Source organism: Equus asinus, chromosome X (genome assembly GCF_041296235.1).
Source record: "Equus asinus isolate D_3611 breed Donkey chromosome X, EquAss-T2T_v2, whole genome shotgun sequence".
NCBI lineage: Eukaryota > Metazoa > Chordata > Mammalia > Perissodactyla > Equidae > Equus > Equus asinus.
In genome coordinates, this window is record NC_091820.1 from 122,181,402 (window position 1) to 122,205,465 (window position 24,064).

Sequence of the window (24,064 nt, forward strand, 5' to 3'; positions counted from 1 at the left end):
TCCCACTGGAATTAAACCAAAAGGAAATGATCTTTACCTGTTTTTAAGCTAGTCTTTTTTAAGTTAGATTTTAACTCACAAAAATATCAGAGTTGGAAAGGATCCTCAAAACATTTAATCCAATGCCCTCCTCTTACAGATGGGTAAGCTGGGGCCCAGAGACACCAAGCAGCAGGCGTCCAAATGAATATTGGCCTCACTGCTGGTGGGACGTGAATGGAGCTGTAATTCACCCCAAAGAGAAGAGCCAAGAAGAAGGGGCCAAAGAACTGATCACATTCCTCAACAACACATGAAAGCATTGCGTGAAAGTAGCTGATATTCAAAATAACGATCAATAATTATTTTTAAGAGGTGAAATTCAGTTTGGCATACGCAGCTTACTCAGACTGCGAGTACAAAAACGTTTAGAAAGGCTGAGCCGCATGGTAGAAAGAGCACTGGCCTTAGAGTCAAGACATAAGTTCAAAAGCTGGTTTGGGGTGGGGGAGGGGGAATTGGAGGAAGGTGGTCAAAAGGTACAAACTTCCAGTGATAAGATAAATAAGCACTGGGGATGTAACGTCCCACATGACGACTATAGTTATGACTGCTGTATGATCTATAGGAAAGTTGTTAAGAGACTAGATCCAAAGAGTTCTCATCACAAGGAGAAATGTTCTTTTCTTTTTATTGTGTCTATACGAGATGATGGATGTTAACTAAGCCTATTGTGGTAATCACTTCACAATATATGTAAAGGAAACCATCATGCTGTACACTTTAAACTTATTATACATAGTGATGTATGTCAATTATTTCTCAATAAAACTGGAAAAAAAAAACCCTGGTTCCACCACTTACCATTTGCCTTTTGACAGGTTATTAAACCCTGCTGAGCTTGAGTTTCCTGGTCTGTAAAATGGGGACAATGCCACCTGCATTGTTTTGAGGGTTAGTTGATATAATGAATGCTAGTAAATTGACATAACATAGGCAATGTGCTTAGAACAATGCCCAGTACATCTATGTGAGGGCTGTCATTATCATTATGTGAAAGCACCAAACACAGTGCCTGACATGCAGGAGGTGTTCAGTACATGTTATTTGAAATGGATTTCTTGAGAGAGGATGAATAAACCTTACAATGAATAGTTAGGGCAAGCTTCAAATCCCCTCACCCCCACACTGAGAGAATTTAAGAAACAGAGGAGTCTCAGTTGTCTAAGTATGTTCTAACTAAAGGACGGGTTGAAATGGGTGGGAATGGTTTAGGATTCGGGAAAATGAACAAGGCCAAAAGCACCGGAGCTTTCTTTGGTATTATGATTGAGCAATGACGTGTGAGTAGCTAGCACTGAGCATGTAGGCCTGGCTGAAAGGAACTCTTCAGCAGAGATGTTTTCTCAGATCTTCCAGGAGACAGGGCATCTGAGGGGAAACTTAGCAGACAAGACTTCAAATGGTTCAAAATTAATTAGAGTCCATTGAAGAACAAATCATTCACCTGTGGCCCAGGGCAGACAGCCAAGCTCCCCAAGTGACCAACTTTCAGTGTCAGAAGCCTGTTCCACTCTCTCCTACCCCCACATTTCATATTCCTCCTCTCTGCGATGGAAAATATTCTGCTTCCACTTTGCTTAACTGTCACAAGTAATGAATTAGATGGCTCTTGAAAACACCCACACACTTTTCCAAATCTCTCTCTTCAGAACACTGCTTTGTTTGTCGTGGGTCCCCACGGGGTCCACGACAAATTGCCATTCTTCAATGCAGGATCTTCAACATGAAGAATAGGACCCTCAAAGTCCACTACAATCACACTTCACTCAGAGAGGCAAGTCTGAGTCAGGGAAAAGTTTGACTGTGGATTTTTTTCTGCTGTTGCATTTCAAGTGTATGTAGCCACACAAAGGAAAGCCTCCTAAATGTTGCTTTGGTTGTCCCACTGGACCTTATTTAATGAGCCGCGAAAGATCATGAGTGAAGGACAAACTTTTCACACGAATGGGTACTTCTGAAATACTTTAAAAGAAAGTTCAACATGCCTACCACTGTTTTGCTGTCAGCTCCTCTTGTCTTAGCCACAGTCACTTGTGGGTCTCAAACCTTCAACGTGCAGGATTAGGCCTAACCAGATCCTGAACCAATGGTGACAAAGGCAGGAAGGTGATAGCTTAGCTGACTGGCTGTTAGGCCCCAGGTCTTGCTGCTCGAAGCCAGTATTTCATGTTTTTGGAGTGAACTCCAGATGTTCAGGCACGACTTACTCTTGCCAGCTGTATTTCCCTGGGCTGTACAAGCTGAACTTGGTCCTGGTTTCCATGTTTGTATTTGTTTCTTGGTCCTCTGCTTTACTCAGCGCCTGGCACATGGTAGGTAGTCAAACATGCCTGTTGAACTGAACTGAGACTGAAGACCAAACCCAAAGCTCAGCTTATATGGTGGAGACTCTGATCTCCTCTGCGCTGCTCTTGTCAGCCTCTTCCCCTTGGGGCCTTCCCTTGAATGTGCAGCCATTGACTGAGTACCTGCTCTATACTGGACTTTTGTCTGGGCCCTGCCAGGAAAACCTGCCACTGCGTCCCACCCACTAGACTGGACCACTTTGAAAACCAATGCCTACCTAGAGAACGAGAGTTCCTTCTCTATGCCCCAATGGATGTCATTATTCAGGCGGTGGGTCACTTCCACTTGGGCCAGCCAGACAGGTGAGTTCCCACAGCCGAAGCACCACTCCTTCCAGCCTCTGTCCCATCCCCTTGGACCAATCACTGGGCTCCCACATTGAGCCCATCCAAGATACACACCTGCTAGTAAAATCAGTTTGCATCACTAACCCTTTTCTTTTCTTTTTTTTTTTTAAAGATTTTATTTTTTCCTTTTTCTCCCCAAAGCCCCTCGGTACATAGTTGTATATTCTTCGTTCTGGGTCCTTCTAGTTGTGGCATGTGGGATGCCGCCTCAGCGTGGTTTGATGAGCAGTGCCATGTCCAGGCCCAGGATTCAAACCAAAGAAACACTGGGCTGCCTGCAGCGGAGCATGTGAACCTACCCACTCGGCCACGGGGCCAGCCCCACTAACCCTTTTCTAATAGTGAAAACCTTGCCCACTTCTGGGTCTGATTTAATGAGATTTTACTATTGTGAAAACAAATCTTCTGACATCCTTATTATATTTACTATGGTCAAGGCAATAACTTTGAGAGAGTTTCAAATCTGATGGTGAAGTTTCTAGGTTCTCAGTTCCTTTGGCTCAGAGAAAGGATTTGCTGTCTTCTGTCAGTAACAGAATGCAAATGCTGTCTACTCAACACTTACCTATTACGCATCTACATAACCCTGTTCTTAGCCACAGAACCCTGGGAGTTGGAGGTCCTGAATTTTCCAATGTTCTGGCCTACTGTTTCCAGTTTGGACTTCATGGACAAGATCCTGGTTTTGGCTTTGGCAAATCTGGTCCTCAGAAAGTGAAATCTTCAAGTAGTGACTGTGTTGGATTCTCCTGCAAACCCGTGATTGAGAGGGTACAGCTCTGCTTCGTTATGGCCCACCCACAGACACATCATCCTACGTCACGACAGTCAGAGCACTGGCATGGAGTGCTGTCATGGCTGATGCGAGGGAGAGGGCACTAGCAAGAATGAGATGACCCAGTGTCAGACTTGCCTAAGAACACTGAAAGGTCTTGTCTGCAGCAAGCAGAACTGCTACTTCTGCTGTCTTCTCTTAAAATCACTCCCAGAGCCCCAGAATCCAGGCTGCAGGCAGAGCCCTGAGGTAGCAGAAGGAAACGCACTCAGCAAATCTGCCTGATGGAAGACAGCGGTAAAGGTGGGCATGGGCAGAGGAGCTGGAACAGAGCCACTAGCATAGGGGAAAGAGCCTACTACTGCCAGTGTCTGACTATCAGAATAGCTCTGACCTCAGCAGACCCAAACCTGGCACCGCCACTCTCTAGTTGCCAGCAATAAAATAAAACTAAAGAACAACGGAGGGAAGGAAAGGTGAACTGAAGTGTAAACCACCCTGCCTCCAACTGCCCCAGTAGCTGCAGGTGCCTTCAGCTCCTGCCTCTTTGCACCTGCTCTCCTGCCGGAACAAGCGGCCTATTGTGTGAGGCTGTGCGCATGGAGGTGCTAAGCAAACAAGAAATGACTCTCTTGATCATAAAGTAGATGGGATTCCAGGAAAACTTTACTAAGCCAAATAAAAGTGATTGTAAAGCACTTGGTAAAATATAAACGGCTACATAAATACTTAATAAAAGCTCACAGCAATGCACACAAGGACAACTAGGTCAAAACTCACCCTAGCTGTCTAGCCCAGAGGGTCTCAGAAAGAGTGAAAATTGCCTCCCTAATTCTGGGTTTCTCAGCCACTTTGTATTCCTCAGCTCTTACGTGCCCTTCAGCCTTTGGCACTTCTCTAGATGTATCCCTCCCCTCACTGATATATCTTTGTGGTTAGAGGGCTTCTAATTTTCATTCTGGGTGGTTGTGTCAAATATTATTTGGAGCAACAGACATTGAATTCCGTTTCTTTTGCTCAGAAGCCCCATTGGGGTTATGCGGTGCTATGGGGGAGACATTTTCTTTAAGGTTTAATTATGTGAATTTCACCCCAAACTCTCCAATATTAGAAACTGAGAACAACTCTGACAACATCTGCAACAGCCAACCTACCTGCTCGCCTGTAGCCCCAAAGATACCCGGGGGACTCAAATGACGAGCTCACTGCTGTCCTAAAGAGAATGAGTATACCTGGGGCTCCTTTCGAATCACTTTCACTTTGATCTCTTTGGGAAGCCACCAGGGAAAGAACTGGACATTCAAAGTCATCAAGGTGGCTTTATGGCATTCCTCCTCCTTTCAGACTCCCCCCTCTCAAAAATCTTTGTCATACATTCTCATAGCCTGTTGAGCTGGAAAGAGTTTTAGAGGTCATTTTGCCCAATTCCTTCGTTCTATAAAGAAAAGAAAGAAAAAGCTGAAGGGCAGTGACTTGCCCAAGGTCACACAACCAGTTCATGGTAGAGCTAGGGCCCAGGCTGGACTCCCAGCCTAGGGCTAAAGGGATTTCTTTTTTGCACAGGCTCCAAAGCTCCACAGCAGATACACAGGCAACGGCTTTATTATAGGAGCCGTGTGTGCAGAGGACACTTAATGGAGGGCTAGCTTCAGAGGCAGGTGAAGGTCATCAGCTTTCTCCCAGGGGATGCCACGGTACAGCCCTCAGAGGATCTCAGAACAGAGAAGCCTGGTAAGAGGCAGGAAACGTACAGCTATTTCAGTGGACCTGGACCAGGGAGAGACCAAGGAAAGGACAGGATTTAGCAGCACATGCCAGGGAAAAGGCAGAAAGAACACCCATTCCAGGTCTGCGGGACTAGAGAGGAAAGCAAGCTTAGGTCAGGATTTCCATCAAGAACAAGAAGAAGGTAGGACAGCTTTGAACCCATGAAGGAATGAAGCCAGGTATTTGGCAGGCCGGGCAGAGTAGTGGGTAAGAGGGCATAGACTGCCTGAGTTTGGATCCCATCTCCCTTACCAGTGCTGTAACTTTTGGTAAGTTACTTAACCTCCTCAGTAAAATAGGGGTAATAATAACGTCCAGCTCAAAGGCTTTTGTGAGGATTAACTTACGTAATGCATACAAAGTGCCTAGCACACAGCCTGGCCCATGGTAAGCACCAGAGAAACGTTAGCTGTTATTATCATTAACCACCTCTACCGTTCCAGTCCTACTTTCTGAGGTTTCACTGCATCCTGAGACAAGATTTGGGAAGCAAAGGAAAGAAAGAAGTGATCAGAATGTTTGGGGGACAGATAGTAAAAGAAGTTGAAAAGTGAAGGCAGAAAAACTAACAGCTCTCCTTCCCGCCTCCAATGTGAACACCATACAACTGCACCTTTTCCCCATATTTAGTAGCTGCTAGTGACACAGGCGCCAGTAGGTGACCTACCCTTCCAGTTTGCCTGGAACTGAGGGGTTTCCCAGGACTTGGGACTCTCTCTGCCCAAACTTGGGCAAACTGGAACAAGTAGGGGCCAGAGGGTGTTTGTTGTTTGGGCTTATTATTTGTTATAACCATAGCACAGAGCACTGCTTCTAGATGCCATCCACTGGGGCTGAAAAGCTGCACTATCCAGAAGCCATGTAGAGGGATTTTTAATGGAACTTTCTTCATGTCTATGATGGGAAAAAAGAATTTCTTAAATAAATGGGCTTCACCAGGGAAATGCTAGCCAATTTGAGGATGATGGTCTTTAGCAGGACATTCACACAGCAATAGCCTCATTATCAATGATTCTTATTTGTCTGCTTCGATTCTCTGACGCAAGCTGTCTTTCTCCAAGTTCTATTCCAAGTATAGTTGTGATATGTGTTTGATAGTAATAAAATTGCATTTATTTAAAATGCTCTGTCACTCAGACTTTTCATTAATTTAAACTGTTGCTACCAACCCCTCAAAGTATTTCCTTATCCAGGGCCAAATGGTTTATTCAGCATCATGGACTGACTTGTTTAAAAATAGAATTCGTGGGGATAAGTGGATTTGTTGTTGTTAGTGCTGTTGAGTGGATTCTGACTCCTAGCGACCCTGTGGACAGCAGAGTGGAACCCTGCCTGGTCTTTCTGCACCATCCTCTCACCTTTGGCGCTATATCAGACAATGCTCTGCTGCTCCTCACAGGGTTTTATGGCCAATTTTTTCAGAAGTGGGTGGCCAGGTCCTTCTTCCTAGTCTGTCTTAGTCTGGAAGCTCCGCTGAAACCTGTCCACCATGGGTGACCCTGCTGGTATTTGAAATACCAGTGGCAGAGCTTTCAGCATCACAGCAACATACAGCCGCATAGTATGACAACCGACAGACAGTGGTGTGGTTCCTTGACTGGAAAACAACCTGGGCCATGGCAGTGAGAGCGCCAAACCTTAACCACTAGACCAGCAGGGCAGGAGGCCCTAGGTGGATTTGCTTAAGGAAAAAAAATTTAAAAGTAATATTTCTTGAAAGATTCATAGAGAGAGATACTCAGGAAGCTGTTAAAGGGTGTGTGTAAAGAGAGCCCAGTAATGCTGTGTTAATTAGCCACTATATAGTTCCATTTATTTAGGCTAGAACTTCCCTCCACATCTGATCTACTTTTCTACATTAACACCTAATAAATGGAGAGTGCTTTATAATTTTCAAAGATATTTAATATGTATTTTCTTTTTGGAGGCTCACAACAACCCTGTAAGGTAGGCTGGGGAGACATTAATTTTACCATTTCACAAAAGGAGAAAACAAAACACAGCGAGTTTAAGTAATCTGCCCAAAGGCACACAGATATGCCATGGGGAAGCTAGATCTGGTACTCAGGTTTGTTATCAACAAGTAGGTTCATCAGTTCATCCACTGAATTCAATAAACACACATGGAGAGTCTACTCTATGGCAGGTGCAACTAAGCAATGAAGATATATAGATAGAAGATACGGCATTTGTCTTGAGGGAGCTAGTGGAAGATGAGAGACTGACATGTAAAAACTCCCAATATAGGGCAACCGGAGCTATGCTAGAGGGACACTTCATGCTGAGGGGTCCTTAACCCAGACCGGGGCATGGCACAGGAGGATTCAGGCTCCTCAGAGGAGATGCCATTGAGTTAAGGATAAGTTGGGGTAAGCCAGCCCTACGGTTCTTTTTCTGGCCCCTTCTAGGATAGTCCTTAGTCCTCTCTAATAGTATTTGGAGATTAGCTTTTCAGCCTGAGTTCTTGTGTAGCACAGCCCTCCACACGTCCCTCCAACCCAAAGCTGGTGTACCCCGACCTTGGGTGAGGACAGCTTACTCTGGCTCCTGTTAAACAGAGACTTATCCCAGCTCTGGGCCTGACGCTGTGCCCAGGAGCAAGAAGGGGGACAAAGTGGGCAAACAAGTGGCTCTAACAGGGTAGTTTAAAATCCATCTGACACATAGATCACCAAAATATGAGGGGACAAAAAGGAGGAAGCTCTTGTGACACTGGAGCTACAAATTAAAAGAAATTTTCCTTCATGGGGAAATGAAACTTCATTACAAGGGTGACAAACCCAAGGATCAAAGCCATACTCACGTAAAAGAATAAAATTCATGGCTTGAGAAATTGGGAAATCATGACTGCTTTTAATGATCCCTCTCTTTTTCCACAAAGGCTAACCCAACGGTGACAGAAAGGACTTTAGAGCGTTGAGCACCTAGATTTGACCCGCAACTAGACCCATCCCAGTTTCTAATGTAAGTAATTTAGGAAGATCACCTGGGTCAATCACTATTAACAAGTCCTAGGAGGAATTTTTGAAAGTGTCTTTGCTATCAAACAAGATATTGAAGGTAGCAAGGCCAGTCCAGTACATACCTTTAGATGCAAATAACTCATTTGATCCACAGTGGGCATAAATGTTCACCATTTGCAGCAACCAGGACAAAGGTTGGGGATTTTGATGTATTTGCAGAAGGGAGAGGAAATAAGATAAAAATGAGAACGAATGGGTAAAGCTGTCTCCCTGAAGAATTAAGAAATGGATCATCGAAGGCAGCTAAAATCAGGCCTACCGCCGTCTGTCTTCCAGTAAAGAACTGCAAGGCTGTTTTTACAGGCTCATTTTATTGAATAACAGCAATAATAGCTACCATTTCTGGAGGGCCTACTGTGCTCCAGGCACTACATTCTGCATTTCACAATCTCTCTGAATTCTCTCAAAAATCTGTTAAGGTAGAAATTATTAACTCCATTGCACAAACGGGGAAAGCAGGGCTCAGAAAAGAGAAAGACTAATATGTACTGGAGCAGAAATCCAAACCCAGGCTTGCTGACCCCAAGTTATGTGCTGGAACACTCTGGTCTGCTGCTTTTTATGATTGCTATGTAATGTTGGAAGCTGCCTCTGCGTGCCTTTTGTTAACCCCCAACTGTTTGGCTTTACGTCTATCAGTAAAGAATCATCGGAGAAAATCAAACAATATTTTGCACTTGCTTCAGTATAGGAGGCAAGGGCAAAGAACTGGAGAGCTGAGTTTCTTTTAAAGGAGTCACCAAAAGCTCATACCCTGGGGGAAGAACTAGGGCCAGCCGGTAGTAAAGAAGTGGCACCTGCTAACCATTTCCTGTGGCCTGCAAGGGAGAAAAACCACCACAACCACAACAGTGACAACAAGGGAGCCAGCAGGGTCTAAGAGTAGGGCTACCGGCAGGAGGCTCCCAAGAAAGAGGCTCCCCTAACAGACCTCTCCGTGTCCTTCAAACTCTAAGTCTCAAGAGTCCGTTTTCTTTAATGCTCACTGACCAGCTACCAGAAATAACCCTTCTGGGTCGGAGTAATTGGATGAAAATGTTTCGGGTGGGTTACTGTTTATGGAGGTCAGAGGCATTCTGATGACTGACCATCCGTCTTATCAGGAGCTAGCAGCCTTGGTTGCAATGAATTCTCCACCTACCTTACATGGTCTCTCAGGGGTGAATAGAAAGATTGACAGATTTCAAATTCATAAATATCTACTAAAATGTATACAGCCCAAACCGTGTTGTGTCCATCAATGATTCTGACATTATTGAAAACATTTCTGGAACTCCTCTTTGGAAACCCCATTTAAAGTCCGTTTAAGTGTTACAAGAAATAAACAGCCCAGTTATTTCATCCTCTCAGCCCAAATGGACCCTAAATGGTATGACCCTGCTTGATTAGCTACCCCATGCAATAGTTTGGTTCCAAAAGACATAGATATTTCAAAACAATCCAGTTCACCTTTATAGGAGAATAGCCTACACCTCTTCCCCCTTGCTCTGAACCTCTGCATGGCCTGCTCCATCACACTCTAATGATGTGATAACATCAACAACAACTATCAGTGACTCAGTGCCTATGTGCCAGAACACATCTTCACAACAACACTGTAGAATAGGTATCATTAGCCCCACCTTACAAATAGGGTAACAGAATTTGATGTTACATGACCTGCCCAAAGCACACAGTTAACGTCTGAATCAGGATTAAAATCCCCCTCTGTATCATTCCAAAGACTGCACTCTTCCCAATATGCACCAATTGCCTGGCTCATGTTTCCTAACTCAGGGTCTTCTCACTATAACCCTCAGCCTGCACTGCAGATGACCAACTGGCTGAGAACCAACAACTTGCAGACTGCAGGGACTGGCCATAGGCCCTCAAGGCTTTTCCCAAAGAACATGTAGCAAAATGTCTTGGGGACTGGCAGCGTCAGTGAAATCAGTCTATGATCTCCCAAAGTGCCTGCTTTGAAGGAGGGAAATATTTAAAGGGCATAGCAGCTATAGTATGTTAAATTAATAATTCCTTAAAAGCAGTTATATAGTCTTTCACGGGCCCATCTCCTAAGCCTTCTGGGCTAACAGGAGAGCTCTATAGCGCAGTGACAGTAAGAGGACTTGGGCCTTACCTCACCATCAGAATCACATTTCAAAGAGGAAATTAGGAGGTGATATTTATTTGTTGAGGGTATGGATATGCTGGGACCTGCCTTGGAGGCCCCCAAATGCTCTCCACATAGTGAAATGATCCAGCTGAGCTCAGGAGGAGCTGGTATAGTGCTAATAGGACACAATGTGCTTACAGGAATAAGCCATCCAACCTTCAACAGGTGGTTATAGATATCAACGTTGAGCCATGAAAGTGTCTTCTCTTGCTACTTAAGACATGACAGCAGACAAGTACAGCCCATCCTGAATGTGGCACACCGTATTAAGCTGTCAGCCAGCAGGAGAAGCTGGGTTTTTCTCACTCGATTCTGAAGGTAGAGCTATTGTATGCGACACCATAACTTTAAGGGATAAATGTCACAGTATTGCCATAGAGTAGGTCCTGAAAAATAGCTGTTACTAAAGACTACTTCTGAGATATACGTATGATAAAAAATATGCCAATTTAAGTCCTTGGAGGGATTATTATATGGGAGTACACCCCAAACTTACCTATCTTACCTTACCAGGATGGTAAACAATCTTTAGCTGCAATAAATATTTCATGCTACACCAAATAAGGTCATTTTCTACATTATTCATTTTTCCTTCAAAGCTTTTCCACAAACAATCTTGACCTACTTAAAGTAAAGTAGAATATGTAAACTGCCATTACTAGCAAGCAGCATTATACTTCAGTACCTTCATTCTAGGGCACACACTCAGGCTAACAGAGCAGTTCCCCAAGTCAAGAAAAATCAAGTATCATGTTTCTGCTTCCAGGAAAACTAAAGCAGAAATGAAATTCAAAACTGTCTGAGGGGGACCAAGAACTGTGGAGACAGTGATAAAACAAATACTCTCTCCCTCCTACTGGCTGTTCATAAACAGAGCTTCCCGCAGGATAGGGGGCAAAGGAAGAACTCGTCACAAGAAGAAAGACCTGGGATGTTGGAGACTGTACCTTAGTTTGTAACCCTCAAACCATCATGAGAGGGGCTACTAAGAAGAGCTACTGAGCCTTGGCTTCAGCATGATTTCAGTCTGGCTTGTGCCCAAACAAACTCGGAATCAAATGACTTTAGGACCTGACTCAACACCATTGAATATTATTTCCATTATCCATTGTTTACTTTCTGTCCTATGTCCTCTTCCTCTTGGCTCTCTATTTTATCTTATATATTTGCATCCCCATTTGTGATTTCATTGGCTATCCCATATTTAAAGTTGTATGTACACTGTCGTGAGCCCTTTGGAGAAAAGCCACCACATAAATCTGAATAAACAGGCAAACAAACAAAACCCAAATACCAAATAGTGAACAACTTATTTTAGCATAAGAGCATGGGAGCTATATATAGCAACTGCTGCATAGCACATGTCTGTTCTGATGAGACTGGAGTGAGCTGTGCATGTGCATATATGTGTCTGAATATGTATACACTCAGCATATAGGTCTTTTCTTCACTTGATTCCTTTACCACCAGATTGAAGATTCTGAAGGTCTTTCCATTTTGCTATGTAAGCTAGTGAAAGACTTGTTACTGTTAGAAACTGGTCCCTAACCCCCCAAGTCCTCAAAACATAGTGCTCTTAAAATATTTTCATTTTAAAAACAGACGCAACTATTCTCCCTCACCTTTCCTAGCTTATAGGGGAAAAACAAACACTTTTGTTCATCTCATTTTTTTAAGTTATTTTGCACATCAGCAATCGGGTGTTAAGTGCTCTCTTGTTCATCCTCACTTACTGATATGCCACAGTCTAGCCCTCCAATCCAGCAGAAGAGAGAGAAAAATTGTCTCCTTACCCTACTCTTCTGCAACATCCAGAAGGTTTTGAGACAAGAACAAAACTCCTTGAGAACTAAAATAATTGCTTTGTATATTCCTGCTTCTGCCTTTCCAATTAAGCAGAGAAATCCTGGAGAGGCATCGTAAACATTGGAAGACTTATCTGATCATGGAAATGAGGGAGAATTCACAGTGATTGTATGTGTCTATAATTTCTCAGGTGAAATGGCAGATAAGAGTGCCTCGGAGGGAGAGGAGGCACCTTCACTGCAATTTGCCCCTGTGGATCTCAGGGAGTTTATTCTCTAACGCCAGGTACCCAGGTGTTCCACTGACAGACCTAGAGTCATCCCGAGAAAATACAAAATGGATACTGATTTATAATTGACAGAAGTAGCTATGTAGAACTGTCAGTCAGAAGACAACAGCAATATTCTGGAGCTGACACCTGGATCCAGGCCCATTTGGTCCAGCAACATGTCAGAGGAGCAGCAAGACCAGCTAGGAGTGAATCACACAGGGAACTAAGGCATCATGCCACAAAGTAAAGTACAAGTAGCTATATATGCACAATTGATAAGCCTCAAAGTCAATAGGCAAGAATAAACCCCTGTAGGAGATGCGCTGATTGTAGGAAAGGCTAGTTGACTACATACATAGGGTTGAGAGAAAAGGCTTGGGGGAGAAGTATCACAAAGGCATATTGAGACGGGGCCAGGTGAAGGAGAGGCTAGCATTTATGTGGTGGTCAAGTATGATGGGGATGAGAGGCCTCAAGGTTTGGCTATTCTGTCCTCAAGGTTAAGGGTGAGCCAAACTGAACCCAGAGGTGGTGGGAGAAGCCTGATAGAGCAGTAGTTGCTCAGGGTTCACATAAATATGGGTGGAAAACTGATGACTGGATAAACAAAATGTGCTATATGCATACAATGAAATATTATTCGGCCATAAAAAGTAATGAAGTACTGACACATGCTACAACTTGGATGAACCTTGAAAACATTATGCTAAGGGAATGATTCCATTAATATGAAACATCCAGAATAGGTAAATCCATAGAGACAGAGAGCAGATTGTTGGTTGCCAGGCACTAGAGGAAGGGGGAAATACAGAGTGACTGCTAATGGGTACAAGGTTTTACTTCGGAGTAATGATAATGTTTTGAATCTAGATAGAGGTGATGATTGTACAACATTGTGAATGTACTAAATTCCACTGAATTGTACACCTTAAAATAGTTAATTTAATGTTATGTGAGTTTCACCTCAATAAAATACACATACACATAAACACTTGCACATGCGCTCAATACAAATGGGTAGAGCCCTTGTTGCGACACCTCTGAGGGGAACTCTCCCTGGACTGCTCACGAAGGAGGCTGGGTGATGTTTTTTCCTCATCCTTCTCATGAATTGTAAACTCTTCAGCAGGGGCAGGCACTGGACTCTACTTATCGCTGTATGCTCCACAGGGACTAGTGCATAGTAAGTGCTCAATCTTTGTTGAATGAACCTGAATTATTGGCTGTTAAATATAAAGACAAAACAGCCTTTTTTTCTCTCCAACTAGGGATTTTTGAACATGTATATGTTTAAATAATTTCTTCGTTACACTAATTTAAAGATAAACTTGATTAAACAATAAAATGGGGCTTACATAGTATCAAACTATCCAGAAGAAGCATACAAATTTTAGTCGGTTATCCAGATATTTGGCCTAACAGTTCTAAAGAGGTGTTTGAGAATGCATTTACTAAGCTGTTCACTCTTCATACAGGTATTTTTCAGTGCCAGTGCAGGCAAAGCCTACATTTAGCTGTTGTTAAGCTCAGTGTTGGCTTACTTCCATGGGTTCTTTATTTTTCTCTTGGTCTCAGGGATTCTCTAATTGAAATTCTCGGTAGTTACACAAAAGCAAAAGATGGAGGATTTTCTGCCTTTGGCAGTTGTAGGAAATCTTTGCCTGTAGGATACATGGTGGCTCACATGAAAGAGTATGCCTCACAGGAACCAAGCTTGCTAATTTGAAGATTTCTCGGCTAAATCCTGAAAGCTAATGTTTATGTCAAGCCAAGATGGGGTGGTTGTGGTGGGGGGGTGAGAAGGACAAATGACAGACTTACGTGATATTCCCTGAGACTAGATCTGTGAAAATATTCTCTTCATTCATACTTCAATTGATTGGCTTTATAAGAGAGAAAAACTGAAAGGATGTGAAATATGACCTTACTTAAAGAGACAATGACTTGTTTAACTCTTTAAAAGTTGAGAGATCTGTACGTCCACAGTTCGAGGGTATCAATAGCTCTGATAATGCAGCTGACATGGCTATCGATCAGTATTTTCTTCAGCAACGATATTTTCCTTATAACCAGGTATCTTCACCGACAAGTCTCATCCCTTTTCAGGATCCTTGATTTTTATAAATTTTCTTGACTAAAAGTAAAACATTCTCAAAGGAACACAAACCTAACATATAAAGATAACAAAGTTACACCCATTTGTCAGTACAAAGTGGCAACTGTTACTTAAGACTAAATTAAATGAGAAATTCAATGAAAAGCTCTGGGAAGAGGTTTTAACTATAGATGAGACGCAGCGAAAAGCTAATCTTTATAAATGGTACAAACAGAGGGCACACATGTCCTCAGGCTACAGAACTTCACATTATTAAATGTATATTCCTGAGTAATTTTTTAAAAATGTAGTTTGATACTATTCCCTAGTCCCATCACTGCATTAAGTCGGTAACTTAAGTATAGGTTAATTATAACCCAAGGTTACTAACCACGGAAGAGTCACTTCCTGGATTACTTTCCCCTTATGCTGTCTAAAATATGTTTGACTTCCTTCCTTCCTCCGTCCTTCTTTCTCTTTCTTCTTTCCTTCCTTTCTTTCTTTTCTGGATAGTATATATCAACGATAAAAGTTGTTTTGAAAAAAACAGACTTTTCAGAAGTATAAATGTGAGTTAGGAATAACAGCTTTTCTCCAAACTGTAATATTTATTTTATGCCATTATTTTGTTCAATACACTAAGATATTTAAAGCTACCAAATTAAAAATTTTGTCAGTTAACAGAGTTCTTTTAATGGTGCAAAAGTGCATTTGGCTAACTTTTGGACTCATTCAAGTTTAGCAGGCTTTGGATTCCACCATTGGGTAGAATAGGACTTTCTTGGCCTCAGGGCAACATCCTTCACGAAAGTACACCGGACAGGAAGGAGTTTATGTGAGGAAAATTCAATTTAAAAAATACCACTCATTCAAGAAACGTAGGCCTGAAAAGAAATTCTTTTGAATTAGCTAAAACTGGACCATCTGATTTTTTTTTTCTTGAAGAGCAATAGAAGATATATCCAGCAGGGTTACCACATTTGCCCCAAACAATCACAATGAAGAAACCAATGTTAGCGCTTGACACATAGTAGGTGCTCAAATATTGATTAAATGAGTAAATAAATAAACGATTACATTAGTAAATAAATATATCATAAACTAAAATTCTCTTTTTCATAAGAGACCATGGTTAGAAAATATGCTGCTTAAAACAAATTCGTATTCAGGAGTTAGTCATCTTTTACCATGTCAACATACCAGTGAGTGAGAAACCACTGGGATGGTTTCTCATCGAGTTTATGCAAGAACCACATATTTGACCTGTGGGCATTTTCTTTTTCAAATGTTATATTGTTTTCACCTGTTTTAAAGCATCTGCTTTTTATAAAGCCAAATACCAACTGCTTTTCTCTGACAGTTTAAAACAATATGTCATAACAATTAGGTACATTTTCATGATTCTACTTAGTAGCTGATGAGCTTTGAGGATGATAAATACACATTATTTCTGCAGAGTGCTGCATGGGGCCATTAATCCCTCCAGCCTGACTCATATTTGCTAGAGGGAAGTCGATCTCCATGCAAGTTCGGTGCCTCATCCAGGGTGGCCTGCCACCTCAGTCTCATTAGCACCTCATTCTCATTGTCCGAGGTCAGTAAAATAGCTTAGTGGAGAAACAAGCTGTTTTCAGGCATGCTTTTTGCCTCGCATTGGGAAGAGGAGGGGTGGAGAGGGAAGGGAGAAAGAGAAGTAACATGAATCGAGCTTCCAGTATGTGCCAGTCTGCCAGTAGCTTTACACTTCCAGCCTCACCTAATAGTTCCAACAACCCTGTGAGATGGCCTTCCCTTGCAGAGGAGGACCCTGAGACTTTCTAAGTTAAGTGACTCACACAAAGCCACACACAGTAAGTAGCAGGACTGAGATGCGAACCCAAGTTTATCTGGCTCCAAAGCCTTCTTGTGTCCATTACATTACATTGCTAATTAATTCCATTTAGCATCATGATTAATTATCCCATGTCCTGATATTGGGTCCCACTAGAATGTAAGCTCCTCAAAGCAGGTAACTTGCCTGTCTTGTTCACCCTCATGTTCCTAGCACCTAGCTTGGTGGCTAACACACAGTATCTTGAAACATAAATTTGAAGGTATGAATGAATGAATAAATCAACAAGGAAAAAAACACACAGACTGTCAGAGCTAGAGGAGCTCTAATCCAACCAACTCATTTTTTAGATGGGGAAACCAAGGCCCAGAGAGATTAAGTCACTTGCCATAGGTTACGCTACTCATTAGTGAAAGATTCAGAACCCGAGGTTCAGGTCTCTTCTGTATTCTCTCTATAACGCACTACCACTTGTACAAACATCTGTGAAAGCATGTTCGTCAACTCCATGTGGTTTCCTAAGCATTCTACCCTCCTGCCTTAATTCCTTAATTGCAAGCTATTCCTCACACATGCAAGGCAATGGAGGTTATCAATGCCATTAGCCCACTAGAATAAAAGCTCCATGAGGAGAGGAAATTTTGCCTGTTTTGTTCACTTCAACGTGACTAGCACCAAAAAGGTGCTCAGTAGATATTTGCTGAATAAATGAACATATATTACTTGCTTTCCAGCAATGAGGAAATTCTTCATAGACAACGAATATTAGCATAGATTATACTAACACTCAAATGATCAAACATTTCAGTAAACTTGCTCAGTGAAAGGGTACTCCTCTTTCCCTCCCCTTTCTTCTTTTCTCCATCTTCATCTATAAAATGGGGAAAAATAACAGTATTTATTTAATAGGATTGGTGGAAAGATAAAAGAAGTAATACAGACAAGCACTTAGCATGGTGCTTAATATGTAGCTAACTCTCAATAAATGATAGCTATTAGTATGAATATGATTTCTTCAAATCAATCAATCAATAAGGGCCCACATAATGAGGAGATGGAAGATGGCAAAGAAAAGAAAAAAAACAGTTGTTTTAAGGTTTGCACTTTGTAAAATGTTCCTGAATATATAGTTCTCTGTGCTTCAAAGTTTGTAAATTCTATGAGGGCTATAAGTTATAGATGGCATCTGGCATGTCACAGATGCTCATGTTTGATCATAGATGTATGTTTTTTCTAGAATTTGTCTTGTGAAATTCATGGAGGCAGAGAGAAGACAGACCTAACCTTGAGATGAACATATGATGGTTATTCCTCAAATATTGCTATATTTAACAGACAAAAAAGATTACCTCTCCACGAGCTCTTGTCCATTCCAGCAAAGAGTGTCGTTTTCGGCCACAGGGCTATGGCTGCAGATGTAGCCAGGCAAAGCACTATAGAAGCTGATGAAAGATTTCAACTTTTGAATTAGTTCCCTGAAAGAAAAACAAAACATCTGTGCATTAGAGGCAAGTAAACCCAGTATGAGAAAAGTTTAATTTCCTTATCAGCATGACAAAAGGCTCTGCCAGGCTGATTAGAGCAATAAATGATTTTTAAAGACATTCTTGGCTACAAGGCCACAATTTAGTTTTTTTAAAAAATCAATAAAATGATATTAGAAAAAAAGTTGCCTACCATATAAGGTGCTGTTCCTATCAGAAGGATGATTTAATTCCAACATCCATTTTCTAACACGGTCAGCTTCCATTTTTTGTTCAGAATGCTGTTACCTCCATTCTCAAAGGTGCTGATTACAAGGCACACTGGAGCACTACATATCTTTTGGTTTCTGAGTGTAATTGAGTGCATTGATTGTAATTTACAATGCTATTACCCTAGAGATGGCCCCTTTCCATACAGGCTCTGGCTAATAGTTGCAGATCAGAATCGCAGGGTGCTCAGAGCAGTACAAGCTCTATGAAATTCTCCTGACAATATCGTCAGAGAAACTCACATGTGCTAGAGGAGGAAGGTTTCTTTGTTCTTTGTCTGTATATTGTTCCTCTGAGGGGCAGAGAGGAGGGAGGGAATCCTAGTATATTTTATTATTTATTTGCTTTGGTTTTATGCTATATATAATAAGACGAGTGTGTGTGTTTGTGTGTGTGTGTGTGTGAGAGAGAGAGAGAGAGAGAGAGAGAGAGGGAGAGAGAGACGGAGAGAGAGAGGGAGCAAGCGAGTGCGTGCTATATGCAAATATTTACAAACACACACACATAAATACCCAGCAAAATTTTTGGCCTATTATCTTGTTTCAGGTAGACATAGACACACAAAATAAGACACTATAGACTCAAAAGAAGTGGATATGCTTATAGAGAAATGTTAAAATATCTCTGTAATCGGTGTCCAGTGATAAACAAACCAAAATAAAATACTCTTTATTTTCTAAAGCAAATGTTCCTAGTAGAAAGGAAGTTAAAGCGTTCTTCACATCCAAGTCTATCTTAAGTCTCTGCTAAGTTTTTGGAGACTCTAGCCAGGGAATTTGCTGGCAGTGGAGTAATTATTCAATGCTGTCTCCAGGCTAAGAATGGACTGGTCTGATGCATAGGCCTCTGGAGGAGCCAGAGGCCTGAATCTCATTTGGACACTGGTGGGAGTCCTGAGCCCAGAAATGCCTTTTGGGGGTTGTTCTCAAATCTGGCCAAAAGAGGAAGACTGGTAGAAATTATTTTCTTGCATTTAATGCCATTTTCCATTTTATTACCATAAAAAACGATTCATTTCAAATAATGATTTAAAAGAGAGAGAGTGTCTACAATACTCAGCACATCTTCACAAAGGCTTAGGTCACAGTAAAGCCGGGGTGATGAACAGAACAACTCAAGAACTGTTCTTGGGACATAGATAACTCCTGATACCCCAAGAGTTGCTCCCTGCTCTGCTCAAACCCCCTCGTAGCCTACTCCTGGTGGCTGAGCTCCTTCAGTCCCCGAAGTGAAGAGGCTCAATACGGGGCTCTGAAAATAAAAGTCAACATAATAGCTTCTCACAGAGGAAAAAAATGGGTTCAATTAACACTAATAGGAGAGATGCTCTATTTTACAAGGTAATAATACAGTTCCCAAGAGTGGAAACTGAACAACTGAAGGCTGAGGCTGAGTAATTCCCCCTGCTCCGGGAGGAAATGGAATATGGCCATTAGTCTAGGGGAAGCGATGGCCCTCTCTTTAATGAAAGAGTTTCCCTTAGGCTTCCTCCTACCTCTAAACTCTCTCTCACTAACATGGCACATGGCAAGAAAAATTGAACTCATAGCCAAGCCTTCCAATTTGACTTCCCTAGAAGTTAAAAAAAAAACACTCCAAACTTCTCCAAACCTCCCAACCCCTGCAGTTTTCTTGGTTGATCATAAAGATATCAACAAGTTGGAGAAGATTCAGAGAGGGTCTGTCTAAACGTGGAAGGGATGAGAGGCTGCGACAAATACAAGCCCTCCCACTTTAGTATGGAAGGATATGACTCGGCGAGGTCAAGATAAAAGTCCAAGAAAACCACCAAGAATGTGAATAATGTGAACACAGTCTGGGTCATCAAACTCTAGAACTTGGGGGAATCTCTTTGAAACTTGAACAAGGTAACTTGGGGAAATAAAAGGCCATCCTACTCCATAGAGTACTCATTACCTCCACAGGACACACAGGATGGCTCTAGGAAGAGATTGTGTTTTCAAACTTTGCTTCTTAATTAGTTATTTTGAATTTAGAATACAGTTTCATTGAGCAACCATGCTATAATGATGGGTGGATTCTCAGAACAGCCCCTTAAAACCTGTTCAAAGTAGTAGCTAAGAGCACTGATTTTGGAGTCTGACCCATGTGAGTTTCAAATGCCAGCTACTCCCTCACTTACTTAGTAGTGAAACTTTAGGCAAATTCTAAACTTCTCTGAGCTTGAGTTTCCTTATCTGTAAAATGAAGCTAATGATAGGTTTCTGCGATGACTAAATGAGACAATACATGTAAAGTGTTTAGCATAGTACCTGACACAGAGTAATTCCCCCACAATTTTAGCCATTGCCAACATTACCATTATTATGAGCCTATAGAATATAAATATATGTATGAAATATGTATTATATTCCAGATAAATTTATGTGTGCAAGATAATTAAGATTTCTTCAAGTTCCAGATAACTTTACATGCACAAGATAAATAAATCCTTCATCTTTTGAGGTGGGCATTAATGAGTACAACCATGTTCTCTGCCAAAATATTTTTACTAATATTCTTTTTCAAAGACTAGCTAGCTATTGGGCTGGGTAAACCACTGAACTAATCTGGTAAAGCAGTTTGAACATTGTTTGGTAGGAAGGTAGTGGTGGCCTTCACAGAGATTTGTGTCTAAGAATCAAATGGGGAGCATCAGATATGGAAGGCCAAGATGAAGTTGAGTTTAAAAAGGTAGATTAGGGGTCCGGCCTGGCGGCGTAGTGCTTAAGTTTGCGTGCTCTGCTTTGGCAGCCCAGGGTTCACAGGTTTGGATTCCGGGCACGGACCTAGCACTGCTTGTCAAGCCACGCTTTGGCGGCATCCCCATAAGATAGAAGAAGATTGGCATAGATGTTAGCTCAGGGCCAATCTTCCTCACACATACACAAATAAATAAATAAAAAGGTAGATTAGTCATCAAGGAAATGCAAATCAAAATCACAGTGAGATTGCACTTCACTAGGATGACTATACTAAAAAAGACGACAAGTACTGGGAAGGATGTGGAGAAAATGGGACCCTCATACATTGCTGATGGGAATGCAACATGATGCAGCGGCTCTGGAAAACAGTTTGGTGGTTCTTCACAAAGTTAAGCATAGAGTTACCATATGACCCAACAATTCTACCACTACATATATACCAGTGGTATATAATAAATAAAAACAATAAATAAATAAATAAAAACAAGTACTCAAATAAGCACATGTACATGCATGCTCATAGCAGTACTATTAACAATAGCCAAAAGGTGAAACAAGACAGATGTTCATCAACTGATGAATGGATAAACAAATACATATTCTATACAATGGAATATTATTCAGCCTTAAGAAGAATTAAGCATTCATGCATGCTACAATATGGGTGAACCTTGAAAACATTATGCTAAGTGAAAGAAGCCAATCACGGAAGACCACATATTATATGATTCCATTTATGTGAAATGTCCAGAATAGGCAAATCTATAGAGACAGAAAGTAGATTAGTGATTGCCTAGGGCTGGGTGGATGAGAGTTGGGGAAGGATAGCTGAAGGGTATGGGATTTCTTCTCGAGGTGATGAAAATGTTCTATAATTGATTGTGGTAATGGTTGCACAACTCTGTGAAAATACTAAAAACAGTTCAATTATATAATTTAAATGGATGAATTGTATGGTACATGGATTATATGTCAATAAAGCTGTTATTGACATATAACCTGAAAAAAGGGTAGAGAAGAGGTGAAATATATCTCAGAAAAAGAGAGGCTTACCTACTATGGGGAGGGATGCCCCCTCCCCTTGGAACAATGGGAGGAGACAGGAGAGCTGGGAAAGAGCCAGCTTTGGAAGGACATGAAAGAAAGGCATGGGTGAGGGGTGAAAAGAAAAATTGGTAAGAGCAGCAATTTCAGCACTGCAAGAACCATAAACAGTGGTTAAAATTTATTTCTTCCTTTAGCTTTTAAAATGAAGTCTATTGGTTTTCTTTCTCATGGTAAAAGAAATAAATATATGCTCCCTATGGAGAATTTAGAAAATATAGAAAAGTAGAGGGGAAAAAAACCTTATTCATAGTCCTACCAGTCAGAGTTAATCACTGTTAATATTTGGATATATTTCCTTCTAGGCTTTTCTTCCCAGTAAAGTTTTATGTTTATTTCTCTAAAACCTATTCTTCCTGATAGGCTTGTCACTGAGTTCTTTTTGGATCTCAGTATATATTATTCCCATTGGAACCCACCTAGAATCCAAGGTGGATTTGATTAGAAAAGAACCTTGGAATAATGAAATAAATGCTGGTTTGCAAATAATTTCCAGAACCCATGGGGTAAGGCAGTACTCACCTTTGGGAGAACAAAGAGCAGGGCTCTAGCACATCTAGCAAACTGGCCAATACCTCTGAGTTCCCAAGTACAGTATTATAGTGCAGGCCATTCCTTTATGCAAAACTTTCTAAATGCTATGGGAAAATAAACCTGAGTTCCCAAAAGAAACTTTCGGAGTTTTGAAAATAAATCCAGATATACTATTTTGCAGGGTAGAAGAAAGACTTTCTAAACTGTTGGAGAGTTAATGAGCTTTTCAAAAGACCACAACAACAGGTAAGAATGTCCTCTGACACCACAGTCCCGCAGGCAGCAGAGTGTGACCGGAGTAGTTTGCCTCCTACGGAGTTCAGTGGGCCTCTCTCATTTCTCCTCTTCCTTGTCCTTGTCTCTTCTCATCACTCCTTCCTAAATTTGTTCTGGCATGGGAATTAAGTGTATTTTATTTTTATCTTTTCTTAAATAAAGCTTTTTAGCTCTCTACTTATAATTTTAAAAGGAGGTGAGTCAAATCTTTCTATTTTTCTCTTTAAAGAAAGACACCTGAAACTAAATTGCGACATATTAATTGCCCATGTACGACTCACTCCAGATTTCTTATCTTTGTGTTAGTAGCCCATGGCAGACAACAAAAGAATCTCCACCCATGAACTAAGGCAGCCTGCTTAACCGAATTGTGTCTAGAAAAAAAAAAAAGAGAGATAAAGTTTGGACGATTAGTTGCCCAGAATGAAAAACAATTTGATTGAGGGGAATGTTCTTTGATTCCAATTCTACTTTATTCTAATACATACATGCCAAACATACCATTTGACATATAAAGAGTGGAGCCTACAGCTCACACTTAGGACAAACCCAACACTTGTTTATAGTGGTCTGCTTAGTAAGAGTCTCTTCCTAGAGGTTTCCATTCCATGTGTTAAATGTTGAACTAAAGAATAGGGCCCCTTTGGCCAGGTGGTGCAGCGGTTAAGTTCCCACGTTCTGCTTTGGTGGCCCGGGGTTCTCCTTTGCCGGTTCGGATCCCGGGTGCAGACCTATGCACCGCTTGTCAACCCATGCTGTGGCAGGTGTCCCGCATATAAAAAAAAAGTAGAGGAAGACAGGCATGGATGTTAGCCCAGGGCCAGTCTTCCTCAGCAAAAAAAAAAAAAGAAAAAGAAAAAAAGAGGTGGTTTGGTGGCAGATGTTAGCTCAGGCCTAATCTTCCTTAAAAAAAAAAAAAAAAGGATAGGGCCCCTTTGCACGCATGAGCCATTTTGAAATATTGCGGCTGGGTGCGTGTGATCTTCCCTGGAGGGCTCCACCATCCTCCAGAGGAGCGTCCCCTTCTTGGCTTGTGGGGGAGGGGGTACCCTTTGCTTTCTTGCAATGATTTGCTTGGGCAGGCACCAAAGCAGCACTAACTGGAAAGCACTGCAAGTAAAAGCAGCCTCTTACCCCTAACTGCAGATCCTCAACTTTTCTCCTTTATCATTAAGGTTCTTTTTTTCTTAATATAAAGTAATATGAGCTCTTTTTTAAAAAAAATTGAAAACA

At 41.6% G+C, this 24,064-nt stretch overlaps 1 protein-coding gene across 2 annotated transcripts in view; it reads right to left on the reverse strand.

Annotated features, from left to right (window-relative positions):
• GPC3 (glypican 3) overlaps positions 1-24,064 on the reverse strand; it is a 407,750-nt gene that overhangs the window by 103,984 nt on the left and 279,702 nt on the right. For both annotated transcript variants that reach the window (XM_044763948.2, XM_044763950.2), the window contains one exon: positions 17,808-17,933. In XM_044763948.2, coding sequence (XP_044619883.1) covers positions 17,808-17,933 — 126 coding nt within the window. The remainder of the gene's footprint in view (positions 1-17,807; positions 17,934-24,064) is intronic.